The sequence below is a fragment of the Medicago sativa genome, chromosome 2 (genome assembly GCF_051527215.1).
Source record: "Medicago sativa cultivar Bolivia chromosome 2, Bolivia_mono, whole genome shotgun sequence".
Lineage (NCBI taxonomy): Eukaryota > Viridiplantae > Streptophyta > Magnoliopsida > Fabales > Fabaceae > Medicago > Medicago sativa.
In genome coordinates this window covers 82,118,543-82,145,455 of record NC_140750.1, presented here as the reverse complement: position 1 = coordinate 82,145,455, position 26,913 = coordinate 82,118,543, and the positions used below count along the sequence as shown (strand labels likewise).

Here is a 26,913-nt window from a genome sequence, read left to right as displayed (position 1 = left end):
CCAAACTAATCATCCTAACCCCATCCTTATGTTTTAGGTCATTGTTAGCTATTTCCGTCGTGTTCCAGTAAAAAATCCGGTTTACGGGCTACTTGATCATATTACTCCAAAACTTTTCCAGAAAATTAAAAAGTAATGATAAAGGATTAGAACTTTCTTATAAGGGAGTTCATACATGACTCCACTCCTCTATATCCAAAATTTTATATTTTAGATCCATTGTTTATTTTAATTTTTTCATATTCTCAGAAAAATCCGAAAAAATTTGCATTAGTTTTATTTGATTCTTAATTTTTTTTATTTGTATATTTTTTTGATTTTATGTAACAAGTTTTTATAATTTTTTATTGTTTTTAAAAGCGAAATTCACGACTGCTAAATTATGACAAATATTGATTGTTGCTTATATATAAACATATTTTAGATCCTATAATTCAAACACATCCAAAAAGCGTTCAAATTATACAATCTAAAACTCACAAAAAAAAAAAACAAAGCGCGTTAGAAATTGACGGGTTAACAAAATAATAGTCCAATGATTTTAAGAGAATTGGGCTTAACCACAACAGCCCAATTTTGAAAGGCGGCAAGTGCGTTACCGTCATTTCCTTCGTTTCGATATATCTAAATAAGCGATTCTCCAAACGCTATTTCTATTTCTCAATTTTCGTCTTTTTTTTCCCTTTCTCTTTCTCTTCTCTCACTCACTCATAAACCCTAGAACCTGCTATTACTGAGTGAGACCTTCAAAATCTCTCTGCTCAATTGCGAAAACGAAGAACATGCTCTGAAACCGTTTCAAAATCACAATCACAATCACTTACACCTAATTAGTTAATCGATTTTTCAAACCTTGAAGCTTCGATAAGAGTGTTTCAAGATGTGGAACAACGGTCAGATTGCGCCACCTGGAACTACAGTTCCGTCGATTCCACCGCCTCAAGCTTCACAACCGTCATACACGGTGCTTCCACCGCCTCCTCCTCCGCCGGTTGAGACTGAAGCCGATGCGGAAGCAAGGCTTGAAGAGAAGGCGAGGAAATGGCAGCAGCTTAACTCAAAGCGGTATAGCGATAAGAGGAAGTTTGGATTTGTTGAAACTCAGAAAGAGGATATGCCTCCTGAACATGTCAGGAAAATCATCAGGCAAGTGATTTTCCTCAGTTTCTGATTATTTGCTGATTCGATTAATGTGAAAACCTAATCGTGTAGATTTATACTTTCCGAGAGTGAAATTGTTTGATTGTAACAATTTCTGAACCTAATTGTGTAGTTTTAGAAGTTGGTAGTAGGAGTAAAATTGTTTGATTGTGTTGTGCTGGTATATTGCACTTTTTAGGGTTAAATTTGCAACTTACATCATAAGAGTTTGTCATGATAAGCACTTATGTATAAGCTATTTCTACAATTAAAGATAAAATTAAGTTAAACTGTTGTTGTATATGCTACAAACTATTCTAAAAGCAATTTCGGTGAGCTTATGAGCATGTCAGAAGCTATTTTCGTAAATTCTCCGAAACAGTCTCACAAGTGTTTATGCTGGTTGATAAGCTTGAGTTAGCCGATTCAAAAAGATCTTATGTTGCTAATTTGAAAAGAATAATTGTTATCTTGAGAGCTATGCACTTGATTTTTATTACCTTTATAAAAGAGTTATTTTTTCTGGGTTTTATGCGAGTTAAAATTGTAGTATGCTCACGGTTAGGATAAACATAGGTGCAGGGGGCACACCAGGGACAAGGTATTTATTTGTATATAAGTTATGTTGCTATGCATGAGATTGTTGTTTTTTGGTTAAGAAATGAAAGATGTTGATATTCCGTGTTGTGTTACTATCACTATCACTGTATTCGTGACCTTTCTTCTTAGTAATGGATGAATTTGTATCTTAATGTGAAAATAATTGATATTGTTGTTGCAAGTCATGTTTATTTGCTGTTCTATATTCAGGGATCATGGCGATATGTCCTCTAAGAAATTTCGTCACGACAAGCGTGTGTATCTTGGAGCACTTAAGTTTATACCGCATGCTGTTTATAAGCTCCTGGAAAATATGCCTATGCCTTGGGAGCAGGTTCGAGATGTGAGGGTCTTGTACCATATTTCTGGTGCGATCACTTTTGTCAACGAAATACCGTGGGTTGTTGAGCCCATTTATCTTGCTCAGGTTTGTTGATCTCTTTTTGCCTTTTTGAAACATCTTGTAGCTCATAAAAGTTACGTGTTCCTATTTGTTGTGTATGATTATGATACATAATTTTTATCATGATGATTCTTAACCAAACAAATTATTATGCAGTGGGGTACAATGTGGATAATGATGAGAAGGGAGAAAAGGGATCGTCGTCATTTTAAGAGGATGAGGTTTCCTCCATTTGATGATGAGGAGCCTCCACTTGACTATGCTGATAATCTCTTAGATGTTGATCCTCTAGAGCCGATTCAGCTGGAGCTTGACGAAGAGGAAGATTCTGCCGTGTATACTTGGTTTTATGATCATAAGCCTCTTGTGAAAACAAAGCTTATAAATGGTCCTAGTTACCGAAAATGGCATCTTTCTCTTCCTATAATGGCAACTTTGCATCGGCTTGCTGGGCAGCTTCTGTCTGATCTAAGTGACAGAAATTATTTCTACTTGTTTGACATGGAGTCCTTTTTTACAGCAAAGGCTTTGAACATGTGCATACCTGGTAATGGGATTTCTTTCTTTTACATAAATATGTTAAAGCATTGAATATTTACTGTGTTACATATTACGTTCACATCATGCTAGATATCAGTGATTATAAAACTAGATAGCAATGTATATTGTCATTAAAAGGTATATGAAGTTATGTTTCATTTATTAGTCTAAATATTACAATAACATAGGAAATCAAAATCATGCATTGATTTTTTTTCTATTACCTTTGCTCTCTAGGCGGGCCTAAATTTGAGCCTCTCTACCGTGATATGGAGAAAGGAGATGAAGACTGGAACGAGTTTAATGACATCAACAAACTCATTATAAGGTCTCCACTTCGGACAGAATATAGAATCGCCTTTCCCCATCTTTATAACAACAGGCCTCGTAAAGTAAGGCTTTGTATTTACCATACACCCATGGTTATGTACATAAAAACTGAAGATCCCGATCTACCTGCATTTTATTATGATCCCTTGATACACCCAATAACCAGTGCAAACAAAGAGCGGTGGGAGAAGAAAATCTATGATGAGGATGATGATGATGACTGGGTCCTTCCAGATGGTGTTGAGCCTTTTCTTAAAGATACACAACTTTATACCGACACCACAGCTGCTGGAATTTCCTTGCTTTTTGCTCCTCGTCCTTTTAACATGAGATCTGGCCGCATGAGGCGTGCAGAAGACATTCCTCTTGTGTCGGAATGGTACAAGGAGCATTGGTAAGTTTATTCTCCCTCTACGCTTTAGAGATTGTCTTTTATTTGTCAATCATGCCTACATTATTGTTTTTTTTTGTCTCTAATAGTGATACTAGTAGACTGACAATTAACCATTTCTTTCTAATTGTCCAACAGTCCTCCTTCATATCCAGTTAAAGTCCGAGTTAGTTATCAAAAATTGCTTAAGTGTTTTGTGTTGAATGAGCTGCATCACAGACCTCCAAAGGCTCAAAAAAAGAAACACCTATTCAGATCACTTCAAGCAACAAAGTTTTTCCAGACCACAGAACTTGATTGGGTTGAAGCAGGTCTTCAAGTCTGTCGGCAGGGGTACAATATGTTGAATCTGTTAATTCACAGGAAAAATTTGAACTATCTTCACCTTGATTATAATTTCAATTTAAAGCCTGTCAAAACCTTGACTACAAAAGAGCGTAAGAAATCACGATTTGGTAATGCTTTTCATCTTTGCCGTGAGATCCTTCGTTTGACAAAACTTGTGGTGGATGCCAATGTTCAGTTCCGTTTGGGTAACGTTGATGCTTTCCAGCTGGCAGATGGCCTCCAATATACTTTCTCTCATGTTGGTCAATTGACCGGTATGTATCGTTACAAATATAGGCTTATGCGGCAAATTAGGATGTGTAAAGATTTGAAGCACTTGATTTACTACCGTTTCAACACTGGTCCTGTCGGGAAAGGACCAGGTTGTGGGTTTTGGGCACCAATGTGGAGGGTTTGGTTATTCTTTCTTCGTGGTATTGTGCCCCTTCTTGAGCGATGGCTTGGAAATTTACTTGCACGGCAGTTTGAGGGACGTCATTCTAAAGGAGTGGCCAAGACCGTTACTAAGCAGCGTGTTGAGAGTCATTTTGACTTAGAGCTTCGGGCAGCTGTTATGCATGATGTGCTTGATGCTATGCCAGGTAATCACTTTACACTTTCATTATTTACTTTAATTCTTTTCATTCTGAGTGCTTTTGCATCTCTCTCTCTCTCTCTCTCTCTCTCTCTGATTTTACTCAAGTTATGGTGTGTTTTCCTCCCCTGAATGACAGAGGGTATAAAGCAGAATAAGGCAAGAACTATATTGCAGCATTTGAGTGAAGCTTGGCGATGCTGGAAGGCAAATATTCCTTGGAAGGTAATTTGATTGTAATTTGCATGTACCAATTTATTTATTATTCACTTATTTATTTTATTTTTATTTATTATTCACTTATTTATTTTATTTCTTGTGAATTAGTAACTCTATGAACACATGGATGGTTTTTTGGGTTTAAAGAGCATGCACACATGGGTGGTTGTTTGGGTTTAAAGAGCACTTAGATGTCTAGATTTTTGTTTACTGTTATAGGTTAGGTACATGTTAAGGATCAGTTACAAATGAAATGCTTGTTTCCATATAGGTTGGGTACATGTTAAGGATCAATTAGAAATGAAATGCTTGTTTCCATATAGGTTAGGTACATATCAATGATCAATTATGAATGAAATGTTTGTTTCCAAAATGTTTCTAAAATTTGATTCTGTTATTGTAGCCAGAAGTTGTTCATGTCTTCATGGATGTATTGTTGATTTACTTACTTTGGCAACATGTAGGTTCCTGGTCTGCCTGTTCCCATAGAAAACATGATCCTTCGATATGTGAAGTCAAAAGCAGATTGGTGGACAAATGTTGCTCATTATAATCGTGAACGTATAAGAAGAGGTGCAACTGTTGATAAGACGGTTTGTCGCAAGAATCTTGGAAGATTGACACGTCTTTGGCTGAAGGCAGAACAGGTGTGTTCAGTGTTCTATAGGATTCAATATCAACTATGACCCATCAATTTTTTTGGTCGGAAAAAAAACTATCACACAAACAATTTTTAAAGCATTGTTCTTATAGAAATTATTGTTTTCCCGAAATTACACCTTACTGATAATTTACCCGTTTGCAGGAGCGCCAACACAATTATTTGAAAGATGGCCCATATGTTACTCCTGAAGAAGCTGTTGCTATCTATACAACTACAGTCCATTGGTTGGAATCTAGGAAGTTCTCCCCTATTCCATTTCCACCTCTATCATACAAGCATGATACAAAGTTGCTTATCCTTGCACTTGAGAGGTTGAAGGAATCCTACAGCGTTGCAGTAAGATTAAATCAACTGCAAAGAGAGGAGTTAGGGCTGATTGAACAAGCTTATGATAATCCACACGAGGCATTATCGCGAATCAAGCGGCACCTCCTCACCCAACGCGCCTTCAAAGAGGTATGCGAATAAAATGAAAATTAGATGTATATTTTTAAGGATGTTCATCCCCATCACATGACCCATATAATTTTTTGTTTTGCAGGTTGGAATAGAGTTTATGGATTTATATAGCTACTTGATTCCGGTTTATGAGATAGAGCCTCTTGAGAAAATTACAGATGCATATCTTGATCAATATCTGTGGTATGAAGGCGACAAACGTCATCTCTTTCCCAACTGGATCAAGCCTGCAGATTCTGAGCCACCGCCTCTTCTGGTTTACAAATGGTGTCAAGGTATCAATAATCTGCAAAGTGTCTGGGACACCAGCGATGGTCAGTGCGTTGTGATGCTGCAGACCAAGTTTGAGAAATTTTTCGAGAAGATTGATTTAACAATGTTAAATAGGTGTGCATTTGTTAACCACTTTTGAATTTTTGACTGAAACTAGTGCTATCTTCTATTCTAAATGTATTTGTTATATTACAGGCTTCTCCGTTTGGTTCTAGACCATAACATTGCTGATTATGTCACGGCAAAAAACAATGTTGTGCTGTCATATAAGGACATGAGCCACACAAATTCATATGGTCTTATACGTGGACTGCAGTTTGCATCTTTCGTTGTTCAATATTACGGCCTAGTATTGGATCTTTTGCTTCTTGGATTGACTCGAGCAAGTGAGATTGCTGGTCCACCGCAGATGCCTAACGAGTTCATTACTTATTGGGACACCAAAGTGGAGACCAGGCATCCAATTAGGCTGTATTCTCGGTACATAGACCGAGTTCACATCTTATTCCGCTTCACACATGAGGAGGCCCGGGATCTCATTCAGCGATATCTCACCGAGCATCCTGATCCTAACAATGAGAACATGGTGGGGTACAATAATAAGAAGTGTTGGCCAAGAGATGCAAGAATGAGGCTCATGAAGCATGATGGTATGTGCTTTCCTTTTATTTTGTGTGGATTTTTGACTATTTTGACCTTTGCTTTTCATTATGTTTATCGATTCACTTTTTGTGATTTCAGTGAATCTTGGGAGAAGTGTCTTTTGGGATATGAAGAATCGTCTTCCTAGAAGCATCACAACTCTGGAATGGGAAAACAGCTTTGTTTCTGTTTATAGCAAGGATAATCCAAACTTGCTTTTTAGCATGTAAGTATCAATTGATTTAAGCTTTTTTCTTACTTCCCCTTGGTTTTTTAACATGTAGAAGGATACGTTTGTGAACTTTTTCTTTCAAGTCTTTTAGAATTTTAAATTAGTGTTAGGTGTTCAACTTGTCATGGTATACAAAAAAATTTAGTTTTCTAGCTGTCAATTTCTATCAGTGTATTGTTCTTGTACCCATGCAAAACTCTGCATTTCTATTTGTTTATGTCCTTGGCTGTTATCATCATTAACAATTTGTCTATCAGTATATTGTTATTTTACCCATACAAAACTCTCTGTATTTCTATTTGTTAATATCCTTGGCTGTTACCATCATTAACAACTCCAGATTATCAGTCCTTTGTTTTTTTGGGATTTGGTTCATCCTTTAACCTATGTGTATGAATCAATGGATCTCTCTTTGATAACACCTCTTAATATCCTACAGGTGTGGATTTGAAGTGAGGATACTTCCTAAAATTAGAATGACTCAAGAAGCATTCAGTAACACGAGAGATGGTGTCTGGAATCTCCAGAATGAACAGACAAAAGAAAGAACAGCTGTTGCCTTCTTAAGAGTTGACGATGAACACATGAAGGTGTTTGAGAATCGTGTGAGACAGATTCTTATGTCTTCGGGTTCTACTACATTCACAAAAATTGTCAATAAGTGGAATACAGCTTTAATAGGTAATGGAAGTTGAGTTCTAGGAGTTTTTATGCAGAGGTTTTTGTCAATTTTTTCCCTGACTTTGGTTCTTTTCAGGACTCATGACTTATTTCCGAGAGGCAACTGTACACACTCAAGAGCTGTTGGATTTGCTTGTTAAATGTGAAAATAAAATTCAGACTCGTATCAAGATTGGACTCAACTCAAAGATGCCTAGCAGGTAACAATCATACAATTATTTAGTAGTTCATTTGGAGCTTTGAGTTCAAATGTTCAAATCTGTGTTTCTGTCTCTTTTACCAGGTTTCCACCTGTCATTTTCTACACCCCAAAGGAAATTGGAGGACTTGGAATGTTGTCTATGGGTCACATTTTGATTCCACAAAGTGATCTACGGTACAGTCAGCAGACAGATGTTGGTGTAACCCACTTTAGAAGTGGTATGAGTCACGAGGAGGACCAGTTGATTCCCAATCTTTATCGCTATATACAGGTTAACCATTTCTTTCTCTGTTACATAACTTGGTATTCATACTTACATTTGATAGATTTATATAAATAGTTTTTTTTTATATTTTCTTTGATGATGCAGCCTTGGGAAAGTGAGTTTGTTGATTCACAGCGTGTCTGGGCTGAATATGCATTGAAAAGGCAGGAAGCACAAGCACAAAATAGACGCTTGACCCTTGAGGATTTGGAAGTGAGTGCTCTGAAATTTTTGGGGTTTTGGTGTGTTTGAACTGTGTAGTTACAATAAGTCTGTTTTTATCAATAGTAGGGAATCTATTTATTTACTTTATTAATAGTAGGGAATCTATTTATTTACTTACTCTTGATTGTCTTGGCAGGACTCATGGGACAGAGGAATACCACGTATCAACACTTTGTTTCAGAAGGATAGACACACTTTGGCTTATGATAAAGGATGGAGGGTGCGTACAGACTTCAAGCAATATCAAGTTCTAAAACAAAATCCCTTCTGGTGGACACACCAGAGGCACGATGGGAAGTTGTGGAACTTGAATAATTACCGAACTGATGTTATTCAAGCCCTTGGAGGAGTTGAAGGAATTCTTGAACACACATTATTCAAAGGAACATAGTAAGTGATATTTTTCCGTTGAATTAGTCTTTTGGTTGGGTTAGTAAATGAATCTTGACGAGTCTATCAAGTTGTTATACACCACTTATTTTTAGCTGTATGCATTTTATCTTGTAAATCTGACAGACACGGTAACGAGACACAAAATACACATAGAATGATAGCAACACAAGTTCTAAAAAATATAGGTCACTTGCATGGTACACCATACAGAATTTAAAATGTAAGAATGAGATTCCCAATTCATAATTAGTAATTGCGACACAAAACTATAGGACACTTGCAGGGTAACAACTTACATAATTTAAAATGTAAGTGTGAAGATTCCGTTCACAATTCATAACTTGTAATTGCCATACATAAGTTAAATATCAAGTTTTACTACTGGTTGATATATAGTGAACAACTAAAATACAAGCTTTGGGAAATGTATCTAGTCTGAGAAAAGCACACCTGCTTTACTATTTTACGAATTAAAATTGGTTAGAATTTGAAGACAGAGCATACTACGACTTGTTATCTCTTTCAAATCTTGAATAGCTCCCCAATATGAGTCGATGTTGTGTGTTAATTTTGTAGCCATGTAGGAGTCAAAATATTTTTATCATGTGAGGATGCTAGTTGACATGTCTTGTTGGACAAAATTCAAACACAGAACACAGCCCTAAAATGGTCCGTCTGTCTTAAGTCACCGGCCAGACTTTTCCCTAACATCATATTTGGCACAAGGTCTAGGAATTGTAAATATACTTGCAGCATGTCCAATATTTACTTGTTAATTTATCTCCACTTCGGAAGAAGAGTAATCCTCCTCTTATTTTTATTTTTCACAGTTTTCCAACTTGGGAAGGTCTCTTCTGGGAAAAGGCATCAGGTTTTGAGGAATCTATGAAGTATAAGAAGCTCACCAATGCACAGAGATCTGGTCTCAACCAGATACCCAACCGTAGATTTACACTGTGGTGGTCACCAACCATTAACCGAGCCAATGTTTATGTTGGTTTCCAAGTGCAGCTAGATCTGACTGGTATTTTCATGCATGGGAAAATTCCAACTTTGAAGATATCTCTTATCCAGATATTCAGAGCTCACTTGTGGCAGAAGATCCATGAGAGTGTTGTCATGGATCTTTGTCAGGTTTTGGATCAAGAGTTGGACGCTTTGGAGATTGAGACTGTCCAGAAGGAAACAATCCATCCTAGGAAGAGTTACAAAATGAACAGTTCTTGTGCGGACATCCTTCTCTTTGCTGCCCACAGATGGCCAATGTCAAAGCCTAGTCTTGTAGCTGAATCTAAGGATGTTTTTGATCAGAAAGCAAGCAATAAGTACTGGATTGATGTTCAGCTAAGATGGGGTGATTATGATTCTCACGACATTGAGCGTTATACCCGGGCCAAATTTATGGATTACACAACAGATAATATGTCTATATACCCATCTCCTACTGGTCTGTCTCTGTCATTTCGCTATATTTCTTATATGATTTTTATATCTAGTGTTGCTTTATCATTGTTTTTCTTCTTCTCCATGCAGGGGTTATGATTGGCCTTGATTTGGCATATAACTTGCATTCTGCATTTGGGAATTGGTTCCCTGGATCAAAGCCACTACTTCAGCAGGCCATGAATAAGATTATGAAGGTAAATAAGAATCTTACATAAGAAGTTACATTTGAGTGAACTTTCGTATTTTTGTTTTGTTTTGATAAGCTCTTGTGCCTGTACTATGTAATTTTTTTACTATCTAACACAATTGTTGCACTAATGTTTTGTGTATTACAGTCAAATCCTGCATTGTATGTTTTGAGGGAACGTATCAGGAAAGGTTTGCAGTTGTATTCTTCTGAGCCCACTGAACCATATTTGTCTTCCCAAAACTATGGAGAGATATTCAGCAACCAAATCATATGGTTTGTTGATGACACTAATGTGTATCGGGTTACAATTCATAAGACTTTTGAAGGAAATCTTACAACAAAACCCATCAATGGTGCCATTTTTATTTTCAATCCAAGGACTGGACAGTTGTTTCTTAAGGTTTGTTTTAGGGTTCCCGTTTTTACTGAGCTGTTTCTAAGGTTAGTTGTCTAGGTATTCATGTCTTACATCATTCCTTGCAGGTTATTCATACGAGTGTATGGGCTGGTCAAAAGCGTCTTGGTCAACTGGCTAAGTGGAAAACAGCAGAAGAAGTTGCAGCTCTAGTAAGGTCTTTGCCTGTGGAAGAGCAGCCCAAGCAGATTATTGTTACTCGTAAAGGAATGTTGGACCCATTGGAGGTTCACTTACTGGATTTCCCCAATATTGTTATCAAAGGAAGTGAGCTGCAGCTTCCTTTCCAAGCTTGTTTGAAAATTGAGAAATTTGGGGATCTCATTTTGAAGGCCACAGAACCACAAATGGTCTTATTCAACATTTATGATGACTGGCTGAAGAGCATTTCCTCATACACTGCATTCTCCAGGCTGATTCTGATTTTGCGTGCACTTCATGTGAATAATGAAAAGGCGAAGATGTTACTGAAGCCTGACAAAACTATCGTCACTGAACCTCATCACATCTGGCCTTCTCTAAGTGATGACCAGTGGATGAAGGTAAATTTAATTTGCGATTTCTTATTTTTTAAATCTGTTAGTTGCAAGTTCAATCCTTAGATTCTTAAGTATTGGTTGTTACAGGGCCATTGACATTGATTTTTAATATGAAGCACAGAGCGTGTCCGACACTGACATGACACCGACATATATGATTACACTGAATTATGTCATTTTCATAAATCATTATCGGTGTCCGTGTCGTGTCTGTGTCCGTGCTTGTAGTAGTTTGTTGAGGTCTTATTTTGCAGCTTTTCTTTCCTCTCGTTATTCATAGCCTTAACATAATGCCTTGGCAGGTGGAGGTTGCATTAAGAGATCTCATACTTTCTGATTATGCAAAGAAAAACAATGTGAATACTTCTGCTTTGACCCAGTCTGAGATTCGTGATATTATACTCGGGGCTGAGATTACTCCACCTTCACAACAGCGGCAACAGATTGCAGAGATTGAAAAACAGGTTATATTCTTTTTGCTGCTTGTTGGAAATATTATACAACTCTACTTTTCTCTTATGACCTCTATTGATTTTGTTACCTGAAATTGATTTATCCTGCCATCTCAATCTAGAATATTTACTCTAGCTGTTCTGTTTTCACTATTTTACAGTCACATGAAGCAAACCAGGTGACAGCTGTAACAACGAGGACCACAAATGTTCACGGTGAAGAACTTATTGTGACCACCACTAGTCCCTACGAGCAAGGTGCTTTTGCTTCGAAGACTGATTGGCGTGTCAGAGCAATATCAGCCACAAATTTATACCTTCGAGTAAACCACATATATGTGAACTCCGAGGATATAAAGGTTGGCATTATTTTTCTTCGTTTCTTTAAATCTTATTATACTCAACTCCTATCATATTTTAACATTGAATTTTGTGCAGGAAACGGGCTATACCTATATCATGCCAAAGAACATTTTGAAAAAGTTTATATGCATAGCAGATCTTCGAACACAGATTTCTGGGTACTTGTATGGTATAAGTCCTCCTGATAATCCTCAGGTTAAGGAAATCCGGTGCATTGTGATGCCACCACAATGGGGGACTCATCAACAAGTCCATCTCCCATCAGCTCTCCCAGAGCATGATTTCTTGAATGATTTGGAACCTTTGGGATGGATGCATACTCAACCAAATGAACTTCCGCAGCTGGCGCCTCAGGTTTGCTTCCTTTAGTTTAAATCATTCATTTTTTTGTTGTTGTTTGTAAGGGAAATATATTTATGATTCGTCACAACATTATCTTACCGGAGAAATTATCATTGCAGGATCTCACTTCACATGCCAAGGTTCTAGAGAACAATAAACAATGGGATGGGGAGAAGTGTATTATCTTGACTTGCAGTTTTACTCCGGGTTCATGTTCTTTAACTGCATATAAACTGACTCCATCTGGTTATGAATGGGGACGTATTAACAAGGATACCGGAAGCAACCCGCATGGTTACCTTCCCACTCATTATGAGAAGGTTCAGATGCTCCTCAGTGATCGCTTCCTTGGTTTCTACATGGTAAACTTCACTATTTCCTTGAGTTTTCCAATTATTTTTTTACCTATGATTGAGTGATGGTAATTTAACTACATTAAAGGGATTAAATATAAACCAATCTAATTACGCATTTGTTTTTATCATGATTTATATATTATTTTATTTGTTTCTGATTGTTTTGATGGTTGTCACAATTTCCTAGATTCCTGATAATGGTCCATGGAATTACAACTTCATGGGAGTGAGGCATGCTTCTGGGATGAAGTATGGAGTGAAGCTTGGGACCCCTAGGGAGTATTACCACGAAGATCATAGACCAACTCATTTCTTAGAGTTCAGCAATATGGAGGAAGGGGAGACAATTGCCGAGGGAGATCGAGAAGATACATTCTCTTAAGATATAAAATGTTCATTTTATCTTGAGATACAAGTGGCAGATCCTTTAATTTATGAAACTTGTCATAAGATGTTGCATTGTCTATTGTAATGTACGCTCTGATGATTTTGTAGCAAAAGTTTCTTAGTTCTGTAAATAACTACAGTCAGTCAGGATATACCAAGTTGCTGTTGCCTGTTTCCGTGATTTGAGCTATTTACCCCAACGTTTGCCTAGTCATTTTGTTCAAGCAAGTGTTAAATTCGTCTTTACGGAATTGAAGTTTGGTTTGGTCACAAGCCGAAAAAAAAATTCATGTAAAAAGTAATCCTAGCGGTTAAGTATAACAAGGTCAATTATTTCGATGGAAATATTGATTGAAAGTTGAAAACTTAATTGTGATAAAGTTATTTAGGATTTGTTGATAATCAAATCAATCTGCTGTTGACAAAAAAGCACAAAGTCGTTCTCTCCCGATAGTCATATGAACCTTGTCACATTGTTTCTCCATTCAGTGCTTCTGTTTCTGTTTGAAAATGATCTTTGAATTAAGAATAATATTACAATTTAAATTTCAAAAAGTAATAAAATTACCTTATTTTCCAGTTTTGTTTCTGAATCTGAACTATTATTTTCATGAAGTCCTCGATTGTTGGAAACGAATCCAGTTACTTTGGCTTGATTCACATCCTTTTGTTTTGTACATGACTGTGATATAACTGTTGAAGGTGCACATAGGCCTTATTATTTTCCCAAAAGGTGTTGTTCCTTCCTTTCCACAAACTCCATAGAGTTATAACAAACATTTCTCTTTTCTCATGAGACAACTGGTGCAAAACATAAAAGATAAGTTCCCTGCAATTTCCAAACATAATTCTCGCCTATTCCACTAGTTCAAACATGCATAAGTTCCTCCAAACATACACATATTTGTTGCAAATCGCAAATAAAGATGGAGATAATGGAAATGATTCAAATGAAGATGAAGACAGATACGATGGAAATGAAGATCCCTCAGATGATTCTGACCTTCTCTAACATGAATTGTTTAGGAATTGAGTGACTTTAGATTAAGATTTCATGTTCTATTATTAATTGTTACTGTTTTCATGTTTATTATTTTTTATGACTGGTTTCCATCAGGTTTGGAATTTCTTTAGGTTGTTTATAAATTTGCTACCGTCCATTGTTTTGCTCCTTTACTCGTGAATTTGCTATTCTTTTTACTCATGTTCTTGGTCATTTTATGAATCTAATAATCCCAAATTTGAGTTTCTTTAAGTATTTTTGGGTGTGAGTTTCTTTAATATGTATGTAATTCCAAATTTGGTAGGATCTTACAATTCATGTTACGATCGCACAATTTACAATGATGTGAACCTTCCCCGATCTCTCTTAGGATCTAGACTCTTGCTACCTTAACTTGTAGCATATTATGAGAGAAGAATTTGAGAGAGAAATTCTCTAATCACGAATGAAAGTGTGTGACAATTCCCTTGAGTCATTTACTGAAGCATATCAGATGTATTTATATAAGTGTGTAATTTCCCTATAAGCTAAGCTAAGCTATACATAAAGTACCATTACTTACATAGCAAGAAACTGCTTTTCTAACTACCCCTGCATTTAACCAATACCAGTCTTTGATTTTATGCTCACCTTGTGCACCTTGCCCCCATTCCCTCAACCACATCAATGTCTTTGAGAATACATTTCATTAATTCTATTCAATGAATGTGCGCAGCTACGATTTGTACATGTTTGTTTACTCTTCAATGGAACGAAACATCAAGACAGAAATCGAGACCTCCTCTCATAACTCAGTTTCAATTCTTAGTTATGATATTCATCCACAATACAAATAAAATATTTGTCTTTCATCGTTTCATTCTTATACGAATTACACACTAACATACATCATTCTTATACGAATTCTTAGTTTTGACAAACAAATCAGTATCAAAAATGTATGAAATATATTTACATATAATATTGAAAGCTAATATATATAATATATATATATATATATATATATATATATATGTATGTATGTATGTACAAGCAAACTAGCAATAATCACACTGATAATAGCATACACATACACACAAATAAATTATATAATCACCACACATACTTTAGTAATCTTGATAATACTGATCATCCGGACTGTCTGATCCGACTGTGATAATTTTCTCCTTGATACTCAGCACGATAAAATTGCACGAACTTTAAACATCTCATTTTTGCCTGCAATCACAATATATATTATTAAAGATAAAAAATTCACGATTATCTATATATGTTTTTTAAATGAAATTAAATGCGGAAATGTTAATAACCTTCTCGTCTTTCGATTTCAAGGGAAAGTGGAGCCCAATTGAGCAATTTTGCAAATGTTCCTCTGGATTCTTGGTCCATTCATTCTTTGCATGCAGTATCTTTGATTTCACTATGGACATCTATAGTAAATGAAAAATATTCATTAGCATTCAACATAGAATTTTGCACTACTACCTTAAACACAAAAAAACTCCATTGATAAATGAATAATGTAGATAATCAGTGACAGTAAACGAAAACTCTGAAGATATTATGGAGGATAGGAAACAAACCTGAGACTCGTCATAATATTTTTGTCGATTATTCTTCATATTACACACTGGACAGAAGAGACCATATATCTCCACATCATCAATATTTGTATTAGGTGAATCATTTGTACATTGTTCATACTCATTCCACAGTATCCAATGTATAAGGCAGCTAGTATGAAAAACGTGAAACTCCTGCATTATAGTATATTCAATTAATAATTTCAACATACAATATATAAGGTTTTATGACTAGCCATATTCATTAATATTGTAGCAAATATTTGTACCTTGAGTGCATTCCCTGGCCTTTCCCCTTGAATACCTTGAAAAGCAACATGAGACGGTACTGGATTCTGCGAGAGATATTTATTTACCTTCTCTTCATACCTTGCGCTAAAGTTTCGCCAAGAGCAGCACAATATATGTCCAATATTTGAAGGGTAACCTGGATGCAGAATGGAAGCCACATCTTTGCCAACAATCATCTTTTGATTACATATGGCACATTCGTCTGCCCTCATTCCAAATTCCGGTCGATCCCTACCCAAATCACTCCGATATTTCAAGATTATGACTCTAAAAACATTGTGATTCTCAACCCTGGCATTAGGGTCATTTGAATTTCTACCTAGCCACTCACACCATATTTTTTCAACCACATTATTGGTAGTACCATACCTAACAGAAATCTTTTCTTTGCCAATCTTCTCGGGATATCCATGTAAATGAATAAAATTAAGACAATCATAATCTCCAACAGGAGGAACCACTTCATATGCAAACTCTTGAATAGCAAGGGCCTTATCCTTGTCAATTGGTTTCAAACTTTTTTGAAGAATTCTTAATTCTTCCGAGTCGGGCATATCTTCTTCTTTGATTGAAGCATCAAACAACAGAATGCCATCACTGAAAGGCCATCTATTGTTTCTTTTGAGGAGGGTCAGTTTAGCCAAATTCAGTTTGCGCTTGTGAGCAGCACCCTTCAAATGATCCAGTATATCATTTGCAGTGTTGCATGATTCAGCACACAAAACACAATGGTACATCATTTGTTGTCCCCTTCGACTATGACCAGCAGTAGCCTCTCGTAGCTCAACATAGTAGTGACCACGATGCTTGAGACATTTGATCAAGTTTTCCGGTGAACCAGCCATTTCTAAAGTTTTTTTTTTGTGAAAAGGCTAAAAACCATTTCTAAAGCTTTAGTGTTAATTAATGCAGGAAGAAATGATTTCAGATAGAGAGAAAAAGAGAAATGAGCAATGGTATTACAAGTATTGAAGTGCAATGTAGTTCAAATAGAATTACACAACAGAAGTGGTTTATCAAACATCAAGTACTACCAACTAAGGATACATTTCATTCCTTTTCTTTTTCTTTCTTTAGCATATATATAGGATAAGCTTCATTTCGTCCATGTGCCATATTCTTTTCTAAAACAAATTATATGGGACAAAATTAGTCTTCAATAATTAATGTATTATTTCTTGTCAAAAAATATAATTAGTGTATTACTTGTGTTACTTAGTATGTTATCACCTGAGCTTAATATAGGAAGATAATATTATGGTAATCAACATAATTGTCCTAAACATTGTATGGATATATTTTTAAACCTAAAAATTATGATTAGCAGTTAAAACATGATGGTATAAGTTTAAGCTTTAGAAATTATTTCACACTTACTCACAAAATCATAAGAAACAAAGACTTGGACGTTTCCCATGTGATAGCCCCTAGCACACGGCATTCCCCATCCAAATATTTACCTCATTCAAATATTTACACTATTCTAGTTCTATTTCTAACTGCTTTCTTTTCTTGGCAAATATGTCTTTTTCTTTTCTCTTTAGGTATTTCTTTTCTTACAGGATAAAACAATTAATTTATTCTTTTTACTAATCCTTGATCGATCTTTGAAATACTTGGAATATTCCTCCCAATTTCTTTTTAATAAAATTACAGGTCTCCAATTTTAAACTCAAGAAAATATGTTTACATAGTAGGACTATATGTACCAAGTTTTCTCCTAAAAAATAAATAAATTAATTCTACCAAGTTTTGTCTTAAGTAATAAACCTCTCATTGTGAGAGTCGTTTCATACTTAGGAAAACAACGTTCATGTAAAATAATACCATCAATCTAATAGTTTGGGATTTAAGCTCAATTTCTTCCATATGCTATATTATTTTCTAGAACAAATTGTATGCTTAACTGGGACAACTTATATTCAAACTCAATGTTTGATCGATTTTTTTTAATTGAAGTTTCTTAACAACTTAAGTCTAATATAATCCCTAAAAAAAAAACTTAAGTCTAATATAAGAAGATAATATTATGAAGAAAAAAAGGAATAAAATAATATTAAGATAATCAACAAAATTTCATAAACAATTAAGGGATATATAATTTTAAACCTAAAAGTATATTTCTAGGGATCACTTTTACCTTTTTATTGAAGAGATCACTTTTTTCACGCATATACAACTTGTACAAGCAATTACTATATTTATTCTATGATCAAAATGAGTGTATTTGAAAGGAAAAAAAAATAAGAGTTAATTTGTATCCGATCATATGAAACAATCAGAATTACTTTGAATTGGGGTGGCCCTGAGGGTGGGCTAGAGGGGCAGTAGCCCAGTGCACCATTTTTTAGGGTGGGCTAGATATATTTCTTTTTAATTTTCATTGATTAATTCTATTGACAAAATATTTTTAAAGAACTTTGATTATAAACGAATCTTGTGCAACCAAAAATGTAAGAAGAAAAATATTGAAATAATTAAAAGGACACAATTTTATTATTTCGCTCAAGGCACCAAAATATTAGGACTGGCCCTGACTCTGAACCCAAAAAATCAGAATTTTGTCCAAAGACACGACATGTCATTGCCTCATTCAACTGATACAAGCAATTGCAATTCTAACCGCTTTCTTTATAAGGCAAATATGTCTTTTTCATTTCTTTTAATTAGTTATTGCTTTTTATTCTTTTTTCTTCCAAATCAAGTATTTATTTTATTCTTAAATACTAGAAACCCTCTCTTCATGAAAGACTACAACCCTTGAACCTTGATTAATTATATGACTATGTGATTAATTTAATAATATTGTTCTTTTTTGGGGTAAATAATAATTCATTCTATACCTACCTTGAGAAAATATAATACTAGTATTTCTTGCTCTTTTAAGAAATATGTCTATGTAGGATTATATCTATCTAATAAGTCCCCGTGAGCTTAGCTCAGTTGGTAAGGACAATGTATAATATATGCAAGGTCTGAGGTTCGAACCCCGAACACCATCCAGAGTAATTTAAATCCGGAGTAATGAATTTAATTTTATAATAAAAACTATATTGATTTTTGTTTTATTACAAAGTGTTGTGACAAGTGTGAGTAGAAAGTTTCACATTATTTGAAAAAGAGGTGACTAGCTGAGCTTATTTTGAGTATATTATTTCGCTTCCGGTATTGTGATGGATCTTCAAACAAGTTGCATGATCCCTCAAAAAAAAAAAAAGTTGCATGAATCATGAAATAAACGTAAGAGTTTTGTGGCAAACATGATGGGGGTTTTGTTTGTTAACTCAATTTCGTCAATGGGGGACTATAATTTGCCAACAAATAGTAGTAGCAAAAGTGGCATTGATCCGTCAAAAACGTCTTCAATCATTTTGAAAAAAATAAATGAATGAAGTATAATAGATCACGTAGAAAGGATAATAGTGACTATGACTTCATGGCCAATGTAGACTAGTCGACAACACGGCAACCTGAAGAATTTGGTGGCGATGGTGGTATGTTGGAGGAAGAAGAAATGAGTCTTGATATTCTTTTCCAAAGGAGCATGAAGAAAAATAAATAAAATGAAAGAGTCTAATTCTTTTAACTCGTGAACTAAGAAATACAACATCATTTTAAAATGTCCGGCTAAGCATATAATTTGTTACATCAGAATGTCACATCGTCATTATTTGAAGGTTGGTTTCCATGAATGATTTAAAATAGAAGCATAAATGATAGAATAAAGAAAATTGTTGAGACTAAAACCAGATTGATCCAATATTATGAAGAGCAAATACACTATTAACCCTATTTTCAAATTTCAAGTATATGTTATATTTTGAAGTAACAAAAATATATTGTTATTTTGCGATAATTAAAGATTTATATGATAATTTTATGCACTCCTAAATAAAACACATGTGTAAATATATAATTGAGCATATGAAAAATTGAAAACGTGTCCCTTAAAAAAAAAGTTGAAAATGTAAGAAAATTTCTAGAGAAAAATTCCTCAAACAAAGACAAAGAGTTAGCTTTATCAATTTGATTTAGCAATGTTAGCTTACTTATTATTGGCCTAAATATGTAATTTAAAATGGAGATTTCAGACCTCTCTCTATGACCAAACTCAAAAATCAGTTACTAGAATCTAACAAACAATAACATGTTGAAATTTGAGTGTGTCAATCCGAGCTTATAGTTTATCTATGATTTTGACCTTAAAACTAACGATGATTCAAGTTTTACTAAAAAACATGTAATCTAAAATATCATGATGTAGAAGAAAAATAAACTACCCTATAGCATTGATTATATTTACAAGAATCAATTTCAGGTTAACAAACTCTTCATTAAGAAGATGCCCAAACAACCAATAGCCACTGCCACCATTATATGACGACCACCCGAATTTGAAGAAGAATCTACACTTTTCGAGTTGGTTTTTGTTTGATGAGGCTTTTCTTCCAAATTTGCACAAAAAAGATTGTTCAACTTATCTAACTGATTCATTATATGGCGCTGGCACCATGCAATACCTGATATCTGATGATCAATAAAACCAATGAAGAACTAATGCAGCATCAACATGCAATCCAGTGATTCACAAAGGTTATATAAATGTATTGGGTGGACAAGCACATTTTATATAAGGCTAAGAACAAATTCTTATTTGATAGAACAATGTACAAAGAAATCTATCCCACATAGGCTCGGATTTTTTATTTTTAGGAAAAGAATTCGCATGCGGAGGCATAACAATGACCCCTGACATCCCAACTATGTTAACACCCTAGTAGCCAAAAGTCATCGACAACACGCAAAAAGGCTCAGTCTAAGTTGTACATCATTAAAAAGTACACCCCATTTTTGGACAGTTGATTTATTTATCTTATTGTTTAATCATAATATTAAGATACTTATGGCACAGCCAATATTATAGATCTTAGTAATTGAGAGAAAGTTGACATAGCACACACATGGTGGAAAAACCATCTGTATTATAGAATCTGAAAAGATACATACCTCATCACTTAAATGTGATTCCTTGGCTAATTGTGATGAAAGTCCGTCCATTTAGGGAACCATTACTCAAACCAGTGATGAAATAAGAGGTGGAAACAGAACCATCATAGGACTCAGCTTGCATGGCCATATTTTGTTGGCTTGGGCAATCTTTCTTGACTCACAAAGCTATTTATTGAGATATTGAGGGCCAAGTGCATGCCATATATAGGTGAAGAAGAAGTACTTTAATCCTTATCTTCAAGAATGAGGGTGACATACAAACGTATGCAAATTATATGGTGATTAAACCAATGAGTCATATTTTTGGTTTCATTGATTTGAGAAAAGACATCTGATAGAGTTCCTAGAGAGATTTTGTACAAGACTTTCAAGAAAAAAGGACTCTGCATTGCCAACATTTGACATATCAAATATATCTATGAGTGGCCAAGACTAGTTTGAGATCGACATTGGTTAACATACAATCTTGGGTCTATCATACAAAATGACGATGAGATAGATGAGAATGTCAACAATAAAAGTGAAACAAGATAGATGAAATAGAAGAATGTTTGTAATGCAATACACAATGGAAAAAGCACCATTCAAGCTTAAAGGACAATTTAAGTGCACAATTATAATAGTTGCAATATTGTATATGATTGATTGTCGTAAAGAGTCGGTAGAAAAGAGGTTCTAAAAAATGCTGCTTTGGGGTTTGACACCAAATCCTCGTTAAGGTTGAGTTTTGTCCTTAAATCATCTGGCATGACCTGTGTGGAATAGTTAGAAAGCAAATGATGATGTGCTAATAGGTACTAGCAGACAAAAATAAAATATTTCATACCATTACAAGCTTTTCAAGTTGAATCTGCTCAATGTAGGTACGGGGAACGTACGAATCTGCTCTGCTCAATCGATTTGTTCCCTGTACCTATTTATTATTATGTAATGTTCTATCAATCAAATTAAAGAAATATACAAATCAAAGAATAAATAAAAGCACAAAATGTGAAGCCTGAAAGATAATAAAAATGGTTTCAAATTGCAAATCACATCATGTAATGCGGAAATTTTCGTAGCCGCATCACATCACAAAGGTTTTTTGTACTAGTAAAATTTCTAAGCTTATGAATTTGGGGTAATCGACCTTTGTAATAATTTTCAATGGATCTTAACTCATAATACTTGATCAGAAGTTATTCATGCATCAGTAAGTACTCTATGGCGGCCAATGGTTAACGAGTGTTACAGCTGTGTAATTAGTTTCTCGACATTGTAAGGAGTTGATAATTAAGTTTTTCTCCAAAATATTATCAAAATTAACAGAAGACTTACATAATGGTCTTTTGCTTTTTCTTTGGTTGCAAAAATAGTCTCTTGCCTTAGAAGACTAAATTATCGTTTGAAATTCTAGCAGCTAGTTTACAGAATTTAACAATTTCAAAGATTAGAATGCTTACGGCAAGCATGGTAACAATATGGCAACAAGTCAGATTCTAGCAGTTCGGGTATGAAGGATGGATGAATGAGTTTTCGACTTAGCGTTGTTGGAAAGCAGGGGTCGCACATTATGAGCGAGTTAAACTCTTGCGACCCTTGTTTTCAAAGCACGATATTTTCCTTGAAATAGTTTCATTGATGTTAAGATAGGAAACAATGCAAGTTATGTTTAGAGGAGTATCTTCCTTTTTTAAGATAAGGGTTCCGATGGTTGATTGGGATATGTCAGAATATCTTCAAAATATTTATAAAATTTGTTCCCTAAAAAAAAAAGAAAGAGAATTTGTAAAACAGTTAATCATACAATTGAACTACCACAAGCGTTATCTTATAGTTTCTGCAAACTTCACACAATCTGTACTCAACCATATCAATCTCTAGTTCCACATCAGTAAATTTGCTTGGTTCATAGCTTCATTCATAGATAGGCAAACACGCAGCAATTGGCCGCTATAATAAACAGGCGCCCAATATATCCGCGCAAAAATAAAATAATAATAATTTATAAAAAAAAAAAAAATCCTGAAAACTTCACAAACCATATCAAATTCATAGTTCCATGTTTTTTGCACTAATAATCATGGTTCTGCATTCTCTTCCATCTCATGTTTAGATTCATTCTCCGCTGATATGAAGTCAGAACTCCCTTCAGCAGCTGATATTTCATCATTATTGTTTCCTACAGCAAGGGGGTTCTTAAACAGTTCATTATTCTCCAACTGCGAAACCTTCTCTTTAGACTCTCCCTTCAGTAGTTCTACCACCTCGACCATCGTAGGTCTCTTCTCAGGCTGATTCTGAGCACATATTAGAGCAACTAATACAACCCTTTTAAGCTCTTCTTCCACATAGTCACCATTAAGTCTTGGATCTGCAAGTTCACTAAATTTCTTTTCACAGGCTAATGGTAGTGCCCAATCATTTATCGCCCGTTTCACTGAAGAACTTAGTTTTTCAAGCGGTTTTTTGCCGCTGGCAAGTTCGAGAAGGAGAATTCCAAAACTGTAGACATCACAACTCTCATTGGCTTTACCTAACATAGCATATTCTGGTGCAAGATAGCCAAGGGTGCCCTTAACTCGAGTGGTCACATGCGTTGCTCCATCAGGGATCAACTTGGCGAAGCCAAAATCAGCAACACGCGCTTGAAAATCTGAATCCAGCAACACGTTGCTTGCTTTAACATCCCTATGGATGATATGCGGTGTTGCTTGAACGTGAAGATATCTGAAAGCGGGTTATATGTTAGTATTTACAAAAACGACAGATGCATAAGTTAATATTGAAGGCGGGATAGTACTCACACAATTCCCTCAGCAGATCCGATTGCAATATTCATTCGTCGATTCCAATCAAGGAGGCTTTCTGTCGAGTGCTGTCCGTGAAGATGAGAGAGTAGGCTCAAATTCGGCATATAGTCATATACAATTAGCCGTTCCTGGCCTTCAGCACAATAGCCACGTAGACTAAGAAGATTCTTGTGTCGTACTCTTGCCAATATCTCAACTTCAACAGCAAATTCCATGTCTGCTTTGTTGCTCCAAACTTTCAATCTTTTGACTGCAATCTGTATGAATAAATGGATCAAAATAAACACGTTTGAAAGCAGCCATCATGAATATTTATGAGAAAAGTGCTACACAGTTATGCTACAGTGTTGTTTGTTCAAATCCAAACATTTTAAAACAGGTTCGTTATACAGGAGCAAGATAAGATCTTTTTTGCAGCATAAGAACCTGAAGTTTTTTCTGAAAGGGATATAGAAATAGCATTATAAAGTATAAAGTCAAATAAAAAATTTAGACTATACATTATGGTACATAAGTCACAATTGTTCTAATTTATAAGGTTCAAGCAATAACATTCCTTGCTCAATAGCAGAAATACGAAGAAATATAAAACTAAATGACGGTCTTTAAGAAGAAAGCCAAGGCATCAAGATTTTTTAAGTTCACTGGGAAATCACTATATGATATATTTTGTACTAGGATACCAGCATTGAAGGATTCATTGAACAGAAAAAGAATCCTGTCGATGTTTGGTAAGGTAAGAAAATTCCATTAGGAGATAAAAATTCCCCATATCCAATTCATCAGTTCCTTCCAGGAGCTTACAAGCTAGTGGAAAATGGACTTAACATTTCTTTCATTGGAATAAATTCCACCCTCATAATCTGATCCTTTTCGGTGTTATATGGTAAAATCAGCATAACTAAAGATTGAGAAAGCTAAAGGAAAACTTGTGAGATGTTTCATCAGTCTGCCAATCAGACCCAGTGATGCTATTAAAATATCAAATGGTCATAGTAATAGTATCACTAATGTGTTAACGGCTTAACGCGAGTAAACTAACCATAACAAAAGCCAATGCAAAACAGTAATTAAAACTAGAATGACAAAGAATACAAGAGCTGATTTGTGATAAAATAAAAAATAAAATAAAGTCTTACTTGTGATCCATCCCAAAGCTGGCCCCAGTAAACACTTCCAAATCCCCCCTCGCCAAGCTTGTTATCATAATTGAAGTTATTTGTAGCAGAGTGTAATTCCTTCAAAGAAAACACTCGCCATGGAGGTTGTTTCTTCCCACGTCCTTTTCTGCATAGGCAAAGACTCTAATATCAATTATGCCATTCAAAAAACAAATGTTCAAATACATGGCGTGTTTGACAAAATCACTGTGCCACCGTGATTTTGTTAAAGCTCAAGAGCTTAGCTTTCACCAAAACCAAGGCAGCACATCACGATTCTGCCAAATTCACTGCCAATCCAAAATTTCTAACATCTCCACTCCATGTCTAAAATCAATAGAACAGGCACCTTGGTATGCTCTATTATTAAGTCATTAAAAAAAACCCAATTTTCCCTTGAGAGTTTACATACCAAACAAACCCTTAATAATCTTCTTGCAAAAATAAGTTTGACTAAAGCCTGCAACCTGAGCTAACCCCAAAATCTAAAACCCTATTAACTCTAAATCTATGAAACACGGATACGGACACGGACACCAGACACCGCTAATAATTTGAGAAAATCACTTTTTTTATTTGAACAGCGAAAATCACATAATTCAGTGTAAATATATGTTTCGGTGTCGTGTAGCTGTCCGGAACACGCCTAATTCGAGGAGTGTCCGTGCTTGATAGCTCTAAATAAATTTTCCTCAAAAATAACAGAGAAAAACTGAAACTGAATTATCAGAAAATTTTCACATACGATCCAAAACAATAATAGTGATTCTCAAGTAAAAATAAGATATTATATAAAAGTAGAGAGAAATGAAGCAATTTCATACCGATCCGAAGCATTTAAGCAACAAAAAATTGGGCAAAAAGCCATAACCTTCCCCACCAATCAGCAGCTAGCTACCACGGTCTCTTTCTCTCTCTCTCTCTCTATGTACTTCTTGTGAATAGATAGATCAAAGAAACGTGAACAAAATGAAAACTTGAAACTGACCCACCAAACGAAATCAGGAGTTACACTTGAAAAGCTGTTACTTTTGTGTTTTTGTTTTGGTAGTTGATTTGAGGTAGAAAGAGTTATTATGACAGAAACCGAAGACAGCAACGTTGTAGTCTTCGAAACTGAAAATTTTGAAACAAGAACAACAACAAAAGGGTAAAATTATTATTTGTTGTTTTGAGATGAGATGCTGTCTGTGGAAGTTAAGTCTTGTTTGTTTAAGCCAAGTAGAACTAGTACAGCTGTTTGCACATTTTCAAAAACGAAAAGAAAGCACAAGAAGAAACAACACACCGTGGGCTCCATCATTCTTATATTTCTTTGATTTTATATTTACGATAATATCAGATAACACTTTCATCATTTATTTATTTTTTCTTAAATTAGTCCTTTTATGTTATAAAATGAAAACATTTTATCATTTTTTAATAAGATTTTTTTCAATGAAATATGAGTTTTTGGTTTGTATTATGAAAATTTGGGGTTGTTTATGAATTTGATGGGTTTTTGATTATTTTTTGATAAAAAATGATAACTTTGTTTATATTATATAACATAAATGACTATATCGATACAAAAAAAAAAAGATTAAACAAAAATGTTACCTAAAATTAAGTTAAGAGATTTTTTTTTAATTTTAATTTTGCCTATGTTTATTGATTTGAAGCTTGGGTCTTAATAATAGTATCAAACACTCTTTAAGGATTCCTAATAAAAAAATATTTTTTAAGAAAGTCAAAGATTTTAATTTTCAATGTAATAAATGCAAATATTGAAAACAAGACATTTTTCCCTTGAAGACTACCCTAGAGGCACTCATTAGTATTTCCTTTGAAGTTTTCATCGGTTTTTAACAAGAAAATTGTTCTTTAAACATTTATAAAACTCACAATCATCTCAAATTTTTTAAACAAGTTAAACAACTTTAAATAAAATTTAAAAATAAACGTTATATTGAAAATATAGCTTTTGAAACTTTTAAGACATTAAGTGCACAATTTTTAAGAAA

General features: G+C 34.7%; 3 protein-coding genes across 3 annotated transcripts; 1 reads left to right on the top strand and 2 right to left on the bottom strand.

Moving 5' to 3' along the window:
• Positions 1 to 655: 655 nt before the first annotated feature.
• On the top strand, positions 656 to 13,247 carry SUS2 (Pre-mRNA-processing-splicing factor). The gene is made up of 25 exons (XM_085747463.1): positions 656 to 1,146; positions 1,951 to 2,167; positions 2,300 to 2,690; positions 2,921 to 3,407; positions 3,543 to 4,333; positions 4,466 to 4,551; positions 5,010 to 5,192; positions 5,351 to 5,665; positions 5,751 to 6,055; positions 6,137 to 6,591; positions 6,683 to 6,809; positions 7,255 to 7,496; positions 7,573 to 7,696; positions 7,780 to 7,969; positions 8,069 to 8,176; positions 8,325 to 8,578; positions 9,412 to 10,028; positions 10,115 to 10,221; positions 10,363 to 10,617; positions 10,701 to 11,174; positions 11,474 to 11,635; positions 11,785 to 11,982; positions 12,062 to 12,340; positions 12,448 to 12,690; positions 12,872 to 13,247. Exons 1-25 carry the CDS (start codon positions 881 to 883, stop codon positions 13,064 to 13,066), a joined length of 7,071 nt encoding a protein of 2,356 aa, XP_085603589.1. The 5' UTR covers positions 656 to 880; the 3' UTR covers positions 13,067 to 13,247.
• A 1,955-nt stretch (positions 13,248 to 15,202) lies between these two features.
• On the bottom strand, positions 15,203 to 16,793 carry LOC146951486 (uncharacterized). Its single transcript, XM_085748743.1, has 4 exons — positions 15,927 to 16,793; positions 15,658 to 15,831; positions 15,385 to 15,504; positions 15,203 to 15,292 (listed from the first exon to the last, which is right to left on the bottom strand). Exons 1-4 carry the CDS (start codon positions 16,791 to 16,793, stop codon positions 15,203 to 15,205), a joined length of 1,251 nt encoding a protein of 416 aa, XP_085604869.1.
• A 5,929-nt stretch (positions 16,794 to 22,722) lies between these two features.
• On the bottom strand, positions 22,723 to 26,156 carry LOC146951485 (PTI1-like tyrosine-protein kinase At3g15890). Its single transcript, XM_085747470.1, has 4 exons — positions 25,735 to 26,156; positions 24,890 to 25,037; positions 23,745 to 24,007; positions 22,723 to 23,667 (listed from the first exon to the last, which is right to left on the bottom strand). The coding sequence occupies exons 1-4, from the start codon at positions 25,776 to 25,778 to the stop codon at positions 23,019 to 23,021; spliced, it is 1,104 nt and encodes a 367-aa protein (XP_085603596.1). The 5' UTR covers positions 25,779 to 26,156; the 3' UTR covers positions 22,723 to 23,018.
• Between the last annotated feature and the right edge of the window lie 757 nt (positions 26,157 to 26,913).